The sequence below is a fragment of the Macaca mulatta genome, chromosome 12 (genome assembly GCF_049350105.2).
Source record: "Macaca mulatta isolate MMU2019108-1 chromosome 12, T2T-MMU8v2.0, whole genome shotgun sequence".
Taxonomy (NCBI): Eukaryota; Metazoa; Chordata; class Mammalia; order Primates; family Cercopithecidae; genus Macaca; species Macaca mulatta.
This window is the reverse complement of record NC_133417.1, coordinates 74,854,255-74,874,564: the sequence shown is the minus strand read 5'-3', so window position 1 is coordinate 74,874,564 and position 20,310 is coordinate 74,854,255. Positions and strand designations below refer to the sequence as shown.

At 35.4% G+C, this 20,310-nt stretch overlaps 1 protein-coding gene across 6 annotated transcripts in view; it reads right to left on the bottom strand.

The window, feature by feature from the left end:
- The window catches only part of UBR3 (ubiquitin protein ligase E3 component n-recognin 3), a 268,381-nt gene that overhangs the window by 140,519 nt on the left and 107,552 nt on the right, over positions 1 to 20,310 (bottom strand). For 3 of the 6 annotated variants that reach the window (XM_015110341.3, XM_015110343.3, XM_015110342.3), the window contains exons 19-24: positions 17,633 to 17,729; positions 7,799 to 7,940; positions 4,047 to 4,151; positions 2,706 to 2,879; positions 2,484 to 2,516; positions 361 to 821 (exon numbers count right to left, since the gene is read on the bottom strand). In XM_015110341.3, the coding sequence (XP_014965827.1) occupies positions 361 to 821; positions 2,484 to 2,516; positions 2,706 to 2,879; positions 4,047 to 4,151; positions 7,799 to 7,940; positions 17,633 to 17,729 (1,012 nt within the window). The remainder of the gene's footprint in view (positions 1 to 360; positions 822 to 2,483; positions 2,517 to 2,705; positions 2,880 to 4,046; positions 4,152 to 7,798; positions 7,941 to 17,632; positions 17,730 to 20,310) is intronic. The other 3 variants (XM_015110344.3, XM_015110345.3, XM_015110347.3) reach the window with 1 other exon arrangement.

Here is a 20,310-nt window from a genome sequence, read left to right as displayed (position 1 = left end):
GGATTTTTATTTTGAGAAATGTTTAAATTTTTTTTATTCTCATTTAAAGTTGAACAGTTCAACTTTAACAGTAAGAGAATTATTAGATCCTTACAGCAATAAAAGCAGTAGCAATTTTTCCAAAGAGACATATAGATTTAAGGTAGTAATTTTACGGTGGGGTCAGAAAGTCTCACCTGTCCGTCAATAAACTCAATATATCACATGTACAAGCACTGACCATGCTCCATTCCACTTACATTACATCAGCTATGACTGTTGCTATTAAACATCCAAGTGATAATCCTCAAATGACCAAAAGGAAAAAAATACCAATTTTTCAACTATACACACGTTTAAAACATTAAAAATAAAAATTACCTTTCTTCTTTGTCCAATGTTTTCTTCTCTGCTGCAGTGACTTTTTTAGGTGGTACAGGAGGGGTCACTTTTCTACATATCTCTTCAATGATGCGTTTGTTCATTCTACTTTGCGACGCAGCTTTTAGTAAAATTCTTTCCACTGCAGTTATACCATCTCCATGACTGTATTTAGGAATTTCTGGTTGGATTAAAATTTCTATGTCATCAAGCCAAGGAGGATAGTAGGAGTTTTGTTTTCCTGAGAGTTTGTGATGAAGTTTAATTAGCAAAGACAATATGCTTTCTTTAATTTCCAAAATGGCTGTAGTTAACTGTGGAGCTGAGCCAGGAGCAGACCATTTACTTGAAGTTTTGGGACGAACCACCTGATTTGCTTCACTGCTACTGCGATTGATGATTTCCTGAAATTTCTTTCTACGTTCTGCTACTAAACTGAAAACTTGAGCTGTACCAGAATTCTACCATTAAAAAAGAGAAACAAAGAAAAATCAAGAGAAGTTATTTAGCATCATTTTAAAAACATACTAGTACTACATTTTCCAAAGGGAATGCTCAGTTTCATAAAAAGATTTATTCAACAGATTTGCTCTTTAAATAATTCTGTCCCTTGACCTATCTCTCTCAAATATATTTAATCCCACTCAATCTGGAAAGACTTATAAGGAGATCATCAGCAGTAACACCTCCTTTTCAACCTCCCGAAAACAGACAAAACTTACGTAGTATCTACAGCCATATTAAAGAGAATCATAAACTAAATTATTCATTAGTTTAAAGGAGGAAAGGCTGTTCTGGTCAGCATTCATGAGGAATAGGGTACTCTTTAGTAACTTCTGGAAGACTGCTACAGTTTCCAGTTAAGAAAATTATAAATTCGTTTTTCAAAAAATTTTCTAAGCTAACAAACATGAACTAGTAATTAATTTCACTTTTAAGGAAATTTAAAGTTTGAAAATTCTAACATAAATGCTTAAAGTTACTAAACTGAAATATAAGGATGAAAAAAATCAAACTGATGTTTCATATTTTAATATGAAATTTAATTTGTTTTATTAAATTTTAATATGAAATTAAAACTGTGATTTGTGATTTGTTTTTTATTTGTTTTTGGTTTGTCGGTCAAGGACTATGATTTGTTTTCTGAACAGTTTTTTTTTTTTTAACTAAGTATTTTCCTCATTAATTTAAATTCTAAAAAGCTTTTTTGCTAAAGCAATCAAACTGCACCAGGGCTCTTAGAAAACATCTTTTAATTAAAATATGAATCAGTTTAATGAACTTATTTTTTAAAAGCAAGCATAGAAAGAATGCTCTAATATCAGATGAGCTTTTGTGAGTCAAATGACAGTATATACTATTTTTTAACATCGAAGCTGTTTTTTAAAGTACTCTGCCAGCATTAGAGGCAAAAGCCTCTTTAGAGGTTCCAGTTTTTGCTTACAGCGAAAATATGTTGTCAAAGACCAAGAAAGCTCCTACAAATAGACTCTACTATAAGAAATGTCTGATTCAATGTTCTCTACTGACAAAAATCTAGGCTGGGAAGACTAAAACTGCTTAAGTTTAGTTACTTAAAATGTCATTTCAAGATTTTTCATTACTGCTTTTTAAAAATTAACTTACATGCAATGAGAGCACTGATTTTCAAAATGAGTCCAAAGCCAGAACATACAGAATTTAAGACTTCATAGGCTTAGTTTATCAAAGTTAATTAATTGCCATAGAAGCAAAAAAAAGTTATTTGCAAATGAGCATGCTGCTAGCAATTAAATTTATTTTAATTTAGAAAATATCCAAGTCATTTTTAAGAAGTTAGTAGTATGGTGGCAATGCTAAATGTAAAGAGACTCAAATATGCTACCTATAATTGGTCCAAAATACTTCGAACACTAATAAGAAAATACTCAGTGTTATTTTTAAGCTCAATATAAATGTTCTTTAATATTAAGCTTAAATCACTTTGTCAAAAAAAAAAAACCACACACAAATCCAAGAAACTTTCTTTTAAATTTAACCATATTAATTAAACACCTATACACACACAAATACTTCAAAGCAGTTTTTCCCCATTTCCAGTTAAAGCCATGTTGCTAGTTAATGCAAATATCATACACATCTACCTCTCTTTGAAGAACTTTAGGCCGTCGTGAACTCTGGCAGATTAAGGGAAAAAGACTGATAAGGTAGAAGTTGCATAGATATATCAGAGGAAATAAAAAACAATTTAAAGTTATCTGCAACCACTTTTTTTTTTCTTTTGGATATCATAGGAACAGTATATCCCAACATAACATACATAACATAAAGCTTTTCCTTATTTTCTTTCTTACGTTTACACTTACTTGAAAGGAACCCAAGTTATCAGAGCTAGTACTTGCAGGTGAGTCTCTCTTCACTTCAGGCGCAGTCTCTGGAACTCTTACTCTAACATAGTTTATAAAGTGTCGCATGTTTGACACTAAGTTACTGCCAGGAAACCAACTGTCATGACAACGTTCTGGTCCACCCACGGATGCCTTAAAAAAAAAAAAAAAAAAAAGAATATCAAATCTTGCCACGTCAGGTCCAAGGTACAAAGGAGATGTAACAAGCCCCCAAAAATCATCCATTGCCTATCATAATCCTGGATCCTTTACTGTCTCATCCACAAATTATAGAGTGAATAAATTTGAATAAAACCAAATTCAAACAAAAAATGTAGTAATAAATTACTCAATACCAATATGGGTAAGTCTGATGGAATCAGCTAAACATCTGACTTAAAATACATTTTTAAATACATTTTTCAATCTAGAATACTGAACATTACAGAATATTCATCCTCACCCATTAGTAATACAAATAATGCTAATTTGGACTAATTTGGAGGAAACTGAAAAATCCTTCAACCAAAGGTATGACCTAATCATAGAGGAATCTTTATAACCTTTTAACATCTATGAAAGAACATATGTTGATTCAACTTGGACTACAAAGAACTACAAAGTGGTTTCTTTAACTTGTTTTTTGCAATTATTATGTTGTGTTACATTTTGTCATTTAGGAGGGAAGAGAGGAGGAGAATCTTACACATTAGTGAAACTAATTTGTAGTAACAATTGCTTTTATGGACACAATACTTCTAAAGTCCTGAAACAAATTAACAACTTTCACTCTTAAGTACTTTAAACATTCTCCCATATAACAATATTCATGCCATTACCTTAAAACCTTTACAGAAAGAATTTGCTACTCAAAAATAATCCCTAATCAAATTATTAGAATTTTTGGAGCTAAGCCCTAACTTCAGTTTTACTGATTATTTATTGATTACTGGTAATTTTTTGCCAATAATCAATATTCTTAGCATAACACCAAAAATGCATTAAACACTTTTATTAATTTTTGTGATAGGAATTATAAATTTCAAATTCAGTAATTCCATAATAGAATTTAATGCATCAATTAAGGCCCTAAAAAACTGTACGTATTTGAAGATCCCAAAGGGCCTTTTCCAGTAGTTCTTTAAAAGATCTTATGAGTCTGATGAAAACATAAATATACCTCAAGATGAATCCATAAATACACTTTACTAAGGCATGTCATAACTAGCAAAAGTATAACATGTCTGGTTTGGCAACAATTGGTTGGAGCCAGATAGGGACTGCCTATCTAAAAATTTTAAATTACAAAAAACTACTTACCTCTTCATCTGGTTCTTCTTCAGCAGAATTTTCGAGTCCTAATTCAATCAGATACAAAACCATGCAGAGTACATGTTCTGACAGATTTTGATGATCCATCAAAATCTTTAAAAAGGGAAGAAAATGCCTCATAATTACTTTTTTCCACAAAATGTATTTCATTTAGAGATCCAAAAATATTTTACTGTTATAGACGAAAAGTACTTTAAGTAATATCTAGAAATACCAGTTCACAAATTTTCTAAAGGTTATGTCAGAGAGTCCACTAAAATAAATTCATATGAATATAAGTATTTAATAAAATAAATTAATAAGAATATTTTTATATCCTAATTTGCTGACACTCTTCTCTTGATGACAAGGCCATCAGATAAATAAGTTTACTAAATAGGATAATTCAAGCAAATGTGTTTAGCACAGCACCTGGCATATAACTGGAAGCACAATAAATGTTTATGGTGCATTAATGTTCTTAAAAACATGTCTCTGAAATTAAAGTTCTGAGCCTCTGAGTATTTTGAGTAGCTATATTCATATGTATGTCAGTGTGTGATTTACATGTAGGAGAAAGGTAGAAGGAATTCAAGCGGTTAGTAAAGAGGCTTCTCTGAAGAAAATTTGATAAATCTGACCTATGGATTACTCAATGCAAACCTTATGCATCTTACACAGGGTTTCTGGGCTACCTACATCAATCACTCATTCACTATGATATAACAGACCACTAACCAGAAGATATCTAAAATACGACAAGTAACAAAATGGCCTGGCAGCTATCATCTTGTCCTCATTATAAAAGTCAACTGGCCAAATGATGGAAAGGACAAAAGGAAGAAATTCTGTAGGGAATGGCAGTTTTAATTGTGGGCAAGATAGCAGAGAGCAAAAAAGAGGACAGGATAAGCTGAGCCTCACAGAAGCTGCCCAAATGGCTGAGGCGACTTGGAAAGGAGGTCTTAATCGCTTAAGACCTAATCTACTACAACTAAAGAATAGAGAGACTTTCAAGTCACTGACTCTTCTCATGTTTTTCTGACTATTGAGAGGGCTTCTCTGTTCATCTGTTGTGTGGCACAATGAAGAGCACAGGCATTCAAAACCTTTTAAAAACCAGATTTTTAAACAAATTTCTGTCTATTCCTAGTTGACCTTCAGCAACAGACTCTGGTCTTAGTTTTCTTATCTCTAAAGTTGAAATTATAGAGCCCCTCCTAGCACTTTCACTTGTCCCATCTCCATCCAAAAAAAAAACCAAAAATAAGAAAGAAAAATAAAAATGGAATTAAAGCCCAGAATTGTTGTAAGGATTGCATGGGTTAATATCTGTCATTTGCTTTGTGTAGTGTCTAGCAATGTGTGTTCAACAAATAGTGAGTGAGTGGTGCCAACGATGTGAGGAGCAGAAGCAGCAGCAGGAGGAGACTGAAGGCTGGGAGACCACAGAAGTCATCCCTTCTGATCCACTATGTTATGGAGAGAAAACCAAGGCCCAGCCACACAACCAGTTAGCTAGTGTAAGCAACACTAGAACGCAGACCTCAGACTCCCAGGCCACTGACTATCATTACTATACTATCTCCTCCTGATAAATAAAACATTACCAGCTAAATTCAATTAAATTTTGACTTCAAAGCTTGTGGCATTACAGCTTTAACTGAATAACTTAAGAGCTAAGGAGGAAAAAAATCCCTCTATTAGGTACTTCCAAAAAAAAAAAAAGAAAGAAAGAAAAATGATGTTTCCAGGCAGTTTTATTTTGACACTAAACACGTCAGAGGATAAAGGTGGTTTACTAAAATTGATTTTTAGAAAGTTGACTTGCCAACGTAATGTCAATGGAGAATTTTATTATTAGTAGTAGTAGTAAAATCAAGAAAGCTATTTTAAAGTTGAGATTTCAAGAGTTCATTTATGATAGTCTTGTAACAACTAAAACATTGTCTTATTTTTCATAAAATACTATTTGTACATTTAGCATACGAAAACATTGAAACATATAACTTGAAAGAGCATAATAATTTGCCATAAGGCTTCCTTAAATTTTCATGAATTATTTGTCACTTATTAATTATTACTTATAACAGTACTTAGCTTCCCCATCTGAACTAGTTATTTAACCTCTAAAACTCAATTTCATATCTGAAAAAGGAGAATAACAACAGAACTTTCACTCATAAGGATTTTTGCTAGCTTAAGCAAAATAACGTCTACAAGTATATATAAAGCATTTCAAACAAAATCTGGCACTAAGTAAACATTCGAAGACTGTCCATTATTTGTAAAACAAATACAAATATCTTTTCAGTACAAAAAGATATTCTACATTTTTTAATAAAGAAAAAGAACATTTTAAATCAATTACTGAATAACCCTCTTGGAAGTTAATGAAAATAAACCACCCAAGGTGTTTTTTGAGGCACCTGTCCAAAATCATAACAGGAAAACTTTAGAAACAAGTACAATGAAAAATTGGTCATGGGTGGAGTTGAAAGAAAAGTATAGAAATTTAAAAGTATTATTTCATTATAAGATTAAGAAAAAAACTAAAATTCCTACCTAACTAAATATATACTTTCTTAAACAATGTGTTAAATGATTGTACATAGTAATTGGAAATTTGTGTAACAAATATTCTTATTTTTCTTTGAATTTCTCTTAACTTTTAATTTTTCAAATTATAACTAGGAAGAGGAACAAGAGGTTTTCTTTGTATCTACCTGCATAACATTTATCATGTCTATATAGTTATTTTCTTTTTTCTTTCATCTTTCTTTCCTCCACCCCCGAGATGGAGTCCTACTATGTCACCCAGGCTGGAGTGCAGTGGCACGATCTGGGGTCACTGCAACCTGCACCTCCCAGGTTCAAGCAATTCTCCTGCCTCGGCCTCCCGAGAAGTTGGGATTACAGGCGCCCACCACCATACCCATCTAATTTTTGTAGTTTTAGTAGAGACACGGTTTCACCATGTTGGCCAGGCTGGTCTCGAACTCCTGACCTCGAGATCTGCCCACCTTAGCCTCCCAAAGTGCCGGGATTACAGGCATAAGCCACTGCACCCAGACTTTTTTCATCTTTCATGCAGATGAGATTATAAAAATCCCTATTATATACACACATACATACTATACAATATTATGTTTCATACAAGTTTTTGAGTACACAATTAATGTTAGTCAAATAAATCTGTTTTACGTGAGAAGATCCCAAAATAAAACAAATTTTAGATAACAAGAAAGTAAATGCATCATCTTGTGAGTTCCTAAGATGTTTATCAAAAACAATTTTTGATCTTGCCACATAGAAACCACACTCAAATCCTTCCACGTCACTTTCCTGATTAGAGGAAAAAAGCAAAAAGAACCACCCCAACCTAAGATTCACTGGCTCACATAACTGCCATTCTAGTTTTGTCATTTTAGTGGGTTCTGATGGTTGTTTGGTCCCTGTAGCTCATTCTACACCTCTTGTAGTTCCATGGTATTTCACTTATTGTTCTGCAGAAGCCATAAATACATATTTTTATCTGTAGCTAGATAAGATAAATAGTTTCTCACAAAGAATGCTGTAGCTATTCTGTTATATTCAACTTGGATTTCAAATATATGTGATTATAACATATCTTCATACATCTTAAATGTATAAACACACTTTGCTTTATAAGTGGTACTTTTATATAAATATTATCCTAAAGGATTATTATTTGAAAATAAATTCTAAACTTAGTCTTTCTATTCAAATTACTACTGTACCTTGTAAAGCAGAGTGAATAGCACAATGTGTAAAGTTTTACAGTGCAAAAGTCTCATGAGACCTTTATAGCTAGGATGGAGTGATGTCCTTTTCTTATAGGGAGGCCAGGGATTTCCAGGAAATTTTCCGCTCTGTTTTAAACTGTAAAAAAAAAACAAAACTAGAATTAGATGATAGCCTCAAAATCAAACTGTGGTTTAAATGTAATTTATAGACACCAATTTCTGCCACAATGTTTTATGCAGTGCTATTTTTAATCAAATTGCTTAAAATGCCAAAGAGGTTTCTATTCTCTATACAATGAACATTACTATTTCTTTTCCTAATGGCTAAAAATGAGTAAAGAGAGCTAAGCTGAATATTAAAAAATATATAAACTTTAAAGTGCTAACAAAGAGAAATGAACAGAAAGAATACAGATGAAGTACTCAGCAAAGAAATTTCCAGCTGTAACAATTAAGCAAAATAGATGACCTGAAAATTCTCCCACTACCAATGGTTGGAAAAGCTGGATAAAATAAATATAATCTTTTGAATGCATATTTGAGCTCACACACAAAAAGTGGAATTCTCCAGTTACCACAAAAAAGAAGGAATTAGTGACAAGCACTAACACTGTGCCAGTTGTTATAAAGTCCTTGAGCAAACAGATCACAAGGTGTGTTGGGCTCACACAAGACTCAGAGACAGAACTGAGATCCCACCTAAAGCTAAGACCCTTGAAAGGCTTTACCCTCATTGAAAGAATAACTCACAAGGAGAATGAATTAGCTTGTCTGTCTCTTCTGGGATGTAAGAACAACAAGTTCCCCAAGAAGATAATTATGAACTTGTATGCAAATACAGTAGGCCCCTCTTATCTTCAGGGAACATGTTCCAAAGCCCCCAGTAGATGCCTGAAAATAAGGATAGTACCAAACTCTCTATATACTATGTTTTCCTACACATACATACCTATGATAAAGGTTAATTTATAAATTAGACACAATAAGAGACTAACAACAGTAAGTGATAACAGAATAATTACAACAATATACTGTAATAGAAATTAGGTGAATGTGTACATGCTTTCTCTCTCAAAATACCTTATGTATAGTAGTCCCCCTTATACCTAGTTTCACTTTCCACAGTTTCAGTTACCCATGGTCAACCACGGTCAGAAAATATTCAATGAAAATCTCCAGAAATAATTCATACGTTTCAGTTGTATGCCATTCAGATTATTGTTACAATTCTTCTATTTTACCTTTAGTTATTACTGTTTATCTCTAATTAGTATTATCTATCTAATACTATGATAAAGTAAGCTTTATCATAGGTATGTATTGTAGGAGAAAAACATAGTAGATATAGGGTTGGATACCATCCCTCATTTCAAGCATCTACTGTGGGTCTTGGAACATGTCCCAAGGATAAGAGGGGGACCACTGTACTATACTCACTCTTGTTCTTCTTGTGATGATGTGAGATGATAAAATGCCTACGTGATGAGATGAAGTGAAGTGAATGATGGTAAGCACTGTGACATGGCATCAGGCTACTAATGACCTTCTGACAATATGTCATCAGAAGGAGGAACATCTGCTTCAGGTGATCTTGAATCATCAGGCCATGACAATGTGATGGCTGGATGTCAGGAGCAGACAATGTCAATAACTAACAAGCAAGTAGTATATACAGCATGGTACACTGGACTAAGGAACAATTCATATTCCAGGTGGGACAGAGCAGGATGGCACAATAATTCATCACCCTGCTTACAATGGCATATAATTTAAAATTTATAAGTTATTTATTTCTGGAATTTTCCATTTAATATTTTTGGACAGCCATTGGCTATAGGTAACTATGCTCTTAGAAATTCAGAAGCCATTAAAAATCATAACAGAAAAATTTAAAGCCTAAACTATATAGAAAAAGTTGTGGGCCACAACCAAAGTAGTGCTTAGAAGGAAATACATAGCCTTAAAATCCATATGTTTGTGAAAAAATCAACAACTAAGCATCCAAATTATAGTTAATAATAATGTATATTTCAAAATAGCTAGAAGAACTGTAATGTTCCCAACATAAAAAAAAAGATAAATGTTTGAGATGATGAATATCCCAATTTCCCTGATTTGATCATTACACACTGTACACATGTATGAAACTATCAGAGAAGTATCTTCAAATACTGTGTAAAAGGTAATATTAAGGCTAAGATATATCAATTAAAAATATTTTTAAAATATATAACAATAAAAATTAAATAGGAGTAATTAAAAATGAAAACCAAATGCACTAAAACAACAACAACAATAACTGAGTATCCAAGAAAAGGAACAAAGACAATCCAAACTAAATTGCAAGAAGACAATAATGGCCTGGCATAGTGGCTCACATCTGTAATCCCAGCACTCTGGAAGGCCAAGGCAAGCAGATCGCTTTGAGCTCAGTAGTTCAAGACCAGCCTGGGCAGCATGGTGAAACTCTGTCTCTACAAAAAATACAAAAATTAGCCAAGCATGGTGATGCACCCCTGTAATCCCAGCTACTCAGGAAGTTGAGGTGGGAGGATCGCTTGAGCCCAGCAGTTAAAGGCTACAGTGAGCCAAGATTGCACCACTACACATCAGCCTGGAAGACAGAGTGAGACTGTCTCAAAAAAGGGAAAAAAAAAAAGGCCTGGCATGAGGGCTCACACCTGTAATCCCAGCACTCTGGGAGACTGAGGAGGGAGGATCACGAGGTCAGGAGATCGAGGCCATCCTGGCTAACATGGTGAAGCCCCATCTCTCCTAAAAAAAAATACAAAAAAATTAGCTGGGCGTGCTGGCAGGTGCCTGTAGTCCCAGCTATTCAGGAGGCTGAGGCAGGAGAATGGTGTAAACCTGGGAGGCGGAGATTGCAGTGAGCAGAGATCGCACCACTGCACTCCAGCCTGGGCGACAGGGTGAGACTCCAACTCAAAAAAAAAAAAAAAAAAGATAATAAGTAATACAGAAAAAAAAGAATGAAATAGAAAATGAGGGTGGGAGGAGAGAGACAATCAAAAGTTGGTTCTTAGAAAGCATAATAAAACTGATCATCATCTGCTATGACACCTAATTCAAAATAAGAAATAGCAAACACACATAAATAACAGGAATAAAAACACAGGGAAGTTTTTTTAATCATTAAGTATAAACTTAAAGATTTCTTAGAAAAATACAACTTAGCAATTTTTTTTCAAGAAATAACCTAAGCAAGCCTATAACCTTTAAAGAAAGTGAATGTGTAGTTTTAAGCTATCCACAAAAAAAGAAAAGATTGTATGAGGCCCAGGTTGTTGAACAGGCAAGGTCCATTAAAACTCAAAGAAACACCACATGAATAAGAATGAAGTTGGACCACTACCTCACAGCATACATAAACACTAACTCAAAATCGATCAGAGAATTTGATGTAAAAGCTTCAGCTGTAGTTTTATATTTTTAAGCATAAAACTCTTTGAGAAAAACACAGGTTTAGCTATTTGTGACCTTGATTTAGGCAACAGACAGGAAAATTAAATTAATTTAGGCGACAAACAGAAAAATTAAAGAAAAAAACTGGAATTCATCAAAATTTAAAACATTTGTGACTCAAAGAACACTTTCAAATAAGTGAAAAAGACAATCCACAGAATGGCGGAAAACATGCACAGACGGGGCGCCATAGTTCATGCCTGTAATCCCAACACTTTGGGAGGCTGAGCGGGCAGATCACTTAAGCCGCAGAGATCAAACCAGCCTGGGCAACACATGTAGAGACCCCATCTCTACAAAAAATTCAAAAATTAGTCATGTGTGGTGGCACATGCCTATAGTCCCAGCTACTCGGGAGGCCACTCAGGATCACCTGAGCCTGGAGAGGCTCAAAGCTGCAGAGAATTGTGATCATGCCACCAGTCTGAGCAACAGAGTGACATTGTCTTAAAAAAAAAAAAAAAAGGAGAAAGAAATGAAAACATTTGCAAATCATATACCTGATAAGTCTAGTATTCAGAAAATATAAAGAGGTCTTAAAACTCAATAATAAAAAGTGCAATTAAAAAATAAACAAAATTGACAGCACCTGGTACCTTTACAACTGGAGGTGGGAAGGCAGGGGGTTAAAATAAGGAGGATTGGATGAAAACTGCCTTTCCACCATTGAAACAGAATTTTGGCTACAGAACTCATCTCTGGGGAGGATAAAATAGCAAGTACAACTGAGGGTATAAGGAGGAAAGATTAAAGTCGTCATATGCATATTTGACTCAGAGTCCCTAGGCCTGTCTCCCAGTCGGTTCACGGAATAATAGCAGCCATACCATTACCTCTGGGCAGTATCTCAGGATACTTCCCTGAGGAATCTGACCAGGCCAAAAAGAAAGATCTAATACAAGTGTTTCTCAACAAACCTGCCTACCCAAATCACCCTATATTAAAATTCAGAATCTACAAGTTCCAACAATGCACTCAAGAGCTCTTAATAACAAGCAGTCAACATTGTCAGACATCTGGGGAATGCCTCTAACTCGAAAGCTAGAGACTGAACAATAGAAAATGCACCTTAGAGGAAACAAATACTATATAGAATGAAGAAAAAAAAATCTTAAAAATAAGAAAACTATCATTAATATATCAGAGAAATAAGCTGTACCTATGATTATGAAGATGCTATAAAATTAACTTTGCAATTAAAAAAACTGGTTTCTGGGCCAGGCGCGGTGGCTGCTGCCTGCAATCCCAGCACTTTGGGAGGCCGAGGCAGGCGGATCACCTGAGGTCAGGAGTTCGAGACCAGCCTGACCAACATGGAGAAACTCCGTCTCTACTAAAAATACAAAATTAGCCGGGCATGGTAGACACATGCCTGTAATCCCAGCTACTTGGGAGGCTGAGGTGGAAGAATTGCTTGAATTCGGGAGGCAGAGGTTCCAGTGAGCCGAGATCGCGCCATTGCACTCCAGCCTGGGCAACAAAAGTGAAACTCTCTCAAAAAAATAAAAATAAATTAAAAATAAATTTAAAAATTAGTTTGTATATAATACTACAGTGACAACATATAAATGTAATTTTCAAAATGATCGCAATAGCCATGATGAAATACTTCAACTATTCTACTTCATTTAGCATTAAAAAAGCAATTTTTAATTTTACTTTGTCTCTTTGTTTGCTTTAAGCAGTAACCACTAAATATGTGGCACCTAGATTAATAAATTGTTGCAAAATAAAGGTTATACATTTGTTGAAGGCCTGAGTAATACATCATTTTGACTGCTCTTTTCAAAAGCATTAACAGAATAATGCAAAGGAAATGCTACATGACAGAAAAAAATTACTTAAGTGACTCACACCAACACGTAATTATTGACTAGTTTGAGACAAAAATGACATACATAAAACTCATACATCATACTTTCAAACATGGGGCAGCAGTCATTAACCTTCAAAATGGGAGACAGGAGGCAACAGAAATACAAGAAATTACATATTTTTTAAAATGTACTTTTCAGTTGAATTTAAAACAGATGCTTTACGAAATCATTTCTATCTTTGGAAATGGCCTAGCTCATAGTTCTAACAACACTGCCACTGTCAGACATATTTCACCAGGAACAGTGGTTCACATCTATAATCCTAGCACTATGGGAAGCTGAGACAGGAAGATCACTTGAGACTACGAGTTCAAGACTAGCCTGGGCAATATAGCAAGAACCCACCTCTACAAAAAACTTTTAAACAATCTAGCCAGGCATGGTGGTGCACCTGTAGTCCTAGCTACTCAGGAGGGTAAGATGGGAAGATCACTTGAGTCCAGAAGTTGGAAGTTGCAGTGGGCTATGATCACGCCACTGCACTCCAGCCTGGGTGACAAAGTGAGACCCTGTCTCAAAAACAAACAAAAAAAAACCAGACATATTTTCACTGACCTTCTCTGAGCCACAATGTCTTCATATATAAAATATAACACTGAAATGATGGTTTTCCAACTGTTGGTTTGCTTTGTTGTTGTTATCTCGTTTTTGTTTTCTTTTTAAGAGCTGAATGCCCACTCGGGGATATTTGGAAGGGAGAAAGGGAAGCAGGATGAGCCACTTCCACTCTCTTAAGCCTCTTCTTGTTGCCCAACCCTGTCTTCCAGTGAAGGCCCACAAGACACTTTTATAGAACCTGGACTAGATTTTAAAGGCCTTTTCCAGCAATAAGAGCCTAAAATTCTAAGCATCTAAGCATCACATAGAGCAAATGGCTTACTTTCACTTAAACTCTCAGCACAAAAACTTAAAGAAATCTACTTTTCATTCATTTAACAAATATTTACTGGTTGCCTTTAAAGTGCCTGGCACAGAGCTAAATTGTGAGAACACAAAAGTTTAAATTTATCTGACCATTTTTCATTTTAATTTGCAAGATGACCTCCAAAAGGTCATCTTGCAAATAAAAAAAGATCCCTCCCAGTATAATCAGTTAAGCCACTTTTTGTCCCTTAAAACTAAAAAGCAGATGAAAATAATCAATAGCAAACAAATCGGCCAGGCATGGTGGCTCATGCCTGTAATCCCAACACTTTGGGAGGCCGAGGTCGGCGGATTATCTGAGGTCAGGAGTTCAAGACCAGCCTGGAAAACATGGTGAAACCCCATCTCTATTAAAAATACAAAAGTTAGCTAGGCATGGTGGTGGGTGCCTGTAATCCCAGCTACTCAGGAGGCTGAGGCAGAAGAATCACTTGAGCTCAGGAGGCGGAGGTTGCAGTGAGCCGGGATCGTGCCACTGCACTCCAGCCTGGGTGACAGAATGAGACTCTGTCTCTATAAAATGAAATAAATTAAAATAAAATAAGATAAAATAAATAAAATAGCAAACAAATCCTAGAGTTTAGGGTTATCTTCCCACTTGTGCTGAAACAACAACTGAAACAGTCAATTGTACAGTCAAATATACAACAAATAAAAGACACTGCATAAAGGAAGCAGGTATTATTGTTTCACATACAAAATAAATCACAAAAATTTTAAGTTTTACATAATTATGTAACCAATGCATTTCTTTTTTTTTTTTTTTTTTTTTTTTTTTTTTTTTTTTGAGGTAGAGTCTCACTCTGTCTCCCAGGCTGGAGAGTGGCATGATCTCAGCTCACTGCAAGCTCCACCTCCCGCGTTCATGCCATTCTCCCGCCTCAGCCTCCTGAGTAGCTGAGACTACAGGTGCCCACCACCACGCCCAGCTAATTTTGTTTTTGTATTTTTAGTAGAGACGGGGTTTCACCGTGTTAGCCAGGATGGTCTCAATCTCCTGACATAGCGATCTGCCCACCTGACCTCCCAAAATGCTGGGATTAGAGGTGTGAGCCACCGCGCCCAGCAGTAACCAATGCATTTCTGCAAGGATATGGTATTTATTTTACATACACAAAAGTTATCACACAAATAGGTTGCACATAAAATTTCAAAGAGTATTTTAAAAGATAATGGTTAAAAGGTTTTAGTCTAAAGCTAAAAAGTTTGTAATCTGCTATTACTGCTTTGAGTACATTATTTCTTTTAAAACATAGATTTTCAAACTGCTAAGAAACATCACAGTGGTTCAGAAATGTTTCTGTTTTGTTTTACTGTGAAACAGGGGTCTCATTCTGTTTACAGGCTAGAATCCACTGGCATGATCACAGCTTACTGCAGCCTTGACCTCCCAGGCTCAAGCAATTCTCCTGCCTCAGCCTCCCGAATAGCTGGGACTACAGGCATGCACCACCAGGCCCAGCTAATTTTTGTATCTTTTGAAAAGATGGGGTTTCACCATGTTCCCCAGGCTGGTCTTGAACGCCTAGGCTCAAGTGATCCACCTGCCTTGGCCTTCTGAAAACTGCTAGGATTACAGATGTGAGTCACTGTACCCAGCCTGTTCAGAAATATTTCTAAGAAGCTATAAAGAAATTGTACAAGAACTCAAAAGCCAAATAGAGGAAACAAGAGAATGAGGGAAAATAGAGAACAAAATAAGAAAGTGAAAAAACTGATAAAAACAGCTTTGGGAATATGGTTTTATCTGACTATGTGAAATGGTTATAAATCAAAATATGATACAGATCTAAACGATATAAAACAGATCCCAAAACACAGGATACTTGGAAACAGAAAAAGTATATCTATGTATCAATATGGGTCTAAACCAGGTTTCTCAACCTAGGCACTAACGACATTAAGGGAATTCTTGGTAGAGGTGGTAGAACTGGCCTTTACTAGATGTCAGTGGCAACCCTACTAGTCTTCAGACAACGCCAAATATCATCCCTACTTAAGAACCACTGTTCTAAATGAAAGAAATAAACTGCTCAGAGCTAAAAGTTTGCTAAGTGAAAAATAAAACAATTATATTTTCCTTACAGAGTACCTGGCATATAACAAGCATTCAATAAATGTGTACTGTTAAATAAAATTTCCCCTTTAAAACTGATTGCATTATTTAATGATTCCTTCAAAGCTTTGAAAGTTTCAGCCCAATCTCAGTCCAAATTTCTAGTAACTACAAAGTAAAAGAGAATAAAATTTACTTCTTATACATTCAAAACAACTAACCGTCACCACTACCCTGAAAAAAAGGCAGAGTCATTTAAGACCGGTGTTTATGAAGTCTCAGTTAGGTTTTCCATGCAAATACTTCTTCCCAATTTTCTTCATTTTTCAATTTTTCAACAGGAATTACTCAAATTTATTTATTCAACAAATATATTATGAATACCTACTAAGTGCCAGCATTGAGATAAGTATTAAAGATGTAGAAGAGATACAGAGATAAAAATATCTTCCCTCAAGGAGCTAAGAGTTTAGTAAGACTACAAGCAAATTTTTACAAAACTACATGAAAAGCAGAAAAAGAGGGAGTTAAGAAACCAGAGAAAGAGAACCTCAGTCTAATTTCTCCAAGGGTTTAGAGAAAGGGAGAGAGAGATGCTGATGGCTGAACTGGGTTGTTGTTGTCGTTGTTGACTCAAAGATTGTTTTGGTTTTGTTTGGGGGGAGGAAGCAAATTAAAATTCCACATTAAAAACTTTCTTCAGATATTTGTCTGTGATAGATATTTCTATTACTGCAAAGTCTTGGCAAAAGAGAAGTTTCACTTTGATAGTTATCTGGGTAAGTATTAATACTTTCTCAAAATCAAGGACATTTGCATCATTTAAACTTGCTTTTTAAATGTTTAGCTGTAGGAAAGCACAAGTAAAAGATGATATCCTGTGATATTCAGCAATATAATATTAACTATTAAGGTTTTAAAAGAGGTGGAAATAATACATTTACAACAGTCTACAATTTACAATAACATACAAAATTGAATTCTGCATTTAAAAGATATCTTTCAAAATGTTTGTCTTCTGCAGGCATCAATACTGTAAACTATTTTGTTAAATATTTACAAGTAAAATTCATTTTGCTTTGGCTATTTTCCCAGTTGTCACGAACACAGAAATATGTTCACTTATTACAGACACCCATTACCATCTCTGATGTCAGAGAATTCTCTTAACTTGTGCCTCCTCTACTGGTTCAAAAGTAGAACAACACAAAACCAAGCCTTTAATTCCACTGATGAAACAGCAACTAAGTAAGTTTCTGTTTTTTAAATTTAGTGATCATGTTCTAAATCTATCACATTAACATCAAATTTTGGATAAAGATCTTAACATAAATCTCTGAGAGATTATTATTTAAACCTTAAATTATTATTCGCATCTCTAAAGAATGGACATATACTTTAATGAGAGCATATCATATCTGTGTTATAATTGAAATTTTTCCATATAAATATACTCTGTTATGATGCTAATCAATTTGATGGACTTACAATGCAGTATATCTGTCCATTGCAGACTGCACATCTCTACGGTAAACTGTTCGAAGAATGACCATGACGGGGTCAAACTCTTGATCCCAGACTTCAGCTATTATTCAAAAGAAAGTAGAAACATTGACTTCTCAGAAATAAAATCAATATTTATTGACTTCTTACATTTGTTAAGTATAGTTTACATTTGAAAGACAGAACAATTTAATCTGATTATAGTATTTGCCTTAAGAAGCTTGATGCCATGATTACTTTTCTAAGTCAAAAATCACAATTTCATCATCAGGAATGTTCTCTTGAGTTCAGCAAGCACTAAAGAACAAAAGTTTTGTAATACAACAATGCCTCACCAGAAAAGTTTACTTCATTGTTGTTGTTGTTTTCTGCAGGGTGCCAATTAGAAAGAAACACAGCACATTAAGACCTTTGAGTGTACTTAAAGGCAAGTAGGGTATGTCTCACACCTGCAGTCCCAACTACCTGGGAGGCTTAGGCAGGAGGCTCATCTGAACCCAGGAGTTGGAGGCCAGTCCAGGCAACAAAGCCAGACCTCATTTCCCTTCCGAAAAAAGTATTTAAAAAAAAAAAAAAGTGCTTAAAAGTAAAAGCATGAAAACTAGATTTAAAGATTAATGAGGCTGGACACGGTGCCTCATGCCTGTAATCCCAGCACTTTGGGAGTCTGAGGTGGGCAGATCACTTGAGGTCAGGAGTTTGAGACAAGCCTGGCCATCATGGTGAAACCCTGTCTCTACTAAAAATACAAAAATTAGCCAGGCCTGGTGGCACACACCTGTAATCCCAGCTACTTGGGTGGCTGAGGCAGGAGAAACACTTGAACCCAGGAGACAAAGGTTGTAGTGAGCCAAGATCACGCCACTGCACACCAGCCTGAGCAACAGAGACCTACTTTATAAGTCTTTTTTGTTTATAAAAGATTTTCTGCTCCTTTGCTAAAACGGATCACTTGTCTCCTTATCTTCGGCATAATTAGGAACCACTATCCTGTGTGTGGAATGTGTACAACTGATGGTTCACAAGATGATTTTAAGTATTAAGTATATAAAACTTTTCATTTTAATAATTATGTAATTATTTTTAAATGTATATTAGAAAATTGTAAGTTGCAAATAAAATTCATGACACCTCACTAATAATCATGCTTAGGATGAGGCAAGGTTTTTTTTAAGTTAACTCATTTTTTAAAAATACTGAAATACTAAGTATATTTCAGTAGAGCGGATATTTAGATGTGGCAAAAATCTAAAGGATGGACTGAGATAATAATTTTAGAAACCACTGACTTAAAAGAATCTCCATACTAGATTAAGTTTTTTTCTTTCATTCTTTCTAGCAAAATTCTTAACATTTGAAAACATGATGAGAAGCTTAAGCTTCTCCCTACCCATCCACTATAATTACAACTTTCTAGCACAAGACACTGTTAACCATTGTTAACCACTGTCCCTAGTTTCCTGTAACAAGCTATTCATCTTAAAGTATCAGAAGTATGACTTAAAAATCTGAAAACAGTCCTTCACAAAGACCTTCATTAGTATTTCTAGAATCATTTATCTTTTTTTTTTTTTTTTTTTTTTTTGAGACAGATTCTCGCTCTGTCGTCCAGGTTGGAATACAGTGGCGCGATCTTGGCTCACTGCAAGCTCCACCTCCCGGGTTCATGCCATTCTCCTGCCTCAGCCTCCCGAGCAGCTGGGACTACAGGAGCCCGCCACCACGCCCGGCTAATTTTTTGTATTTTTAGTAGAGAATGGGTTTCACCATGTTATCCAGGATGGTCTCGATCTCCTGACCTCGTGATCCACCCGCCTCAGCCTCCCAAAGTGCTGGGATTACAAGCGTGAGCCACTGTGCCCGGCCGCGATCGTCCTTCTCTTTAAACTCTATTATTCTGCACAATTAACATGCCAAAGCTTTTATTAGAATTGCACAACCTTAGCAATGGAAGAAAACTTTAGTGATTAATTAGTCCAGTGGGCTTCAAACAGTGTTCCATGGAGCTGAATTACCACAGATGTATAACAGGGGTCACTTTAGGAGCAAGTGGATAGCAGGACAGAGGAGAAGCTAAGTTCAACTACCCATACCCACTTTAACAGGAGTAGGCCAGCTTTTGTTGGTTTTATATTAATATAACAAATTCACTTGAGGGTTAGTCCCCAAAACCAGAGGCTTGTTTCAACCACTTTTTAAAAGTTTAAAAACTTATTTTATAGATAAGAAGCCAAACCCAAAGATAAAAAACTGGCTGGACACGGCGGTTCACATCTGTAATCCCAGCACTTTGGGAGGCTGAGGCAGGAGGACTGCTTAAACCCAATAGTCGAGACCAGCCTGGGCAACACAGCAAGGCCCTGTCTCTACAAAACACACGAAAATTAGTCAGCATGGTGGTGGGTGCCTATGGTCCCAGCTACTGGGGAAGCTGAGGTGGCAGGATCGCTTGAGCCCAGTAGGTCAAGGGTGCAGTGAGCTGTGATGGCGCCACTGCACTCTAGCCTGAGTGACAAACACAGCTCACTGCACTCTAGCCTGAGTGACAAAGTGAGGTTCTGTCTCCAGAAAAAAAAACAAAAAAACAAAACAACTGATTTCCTAAACCACACAACTAGCAAATATAATTCATACGGTATTTAAATATGACAATTTGCTAGCTT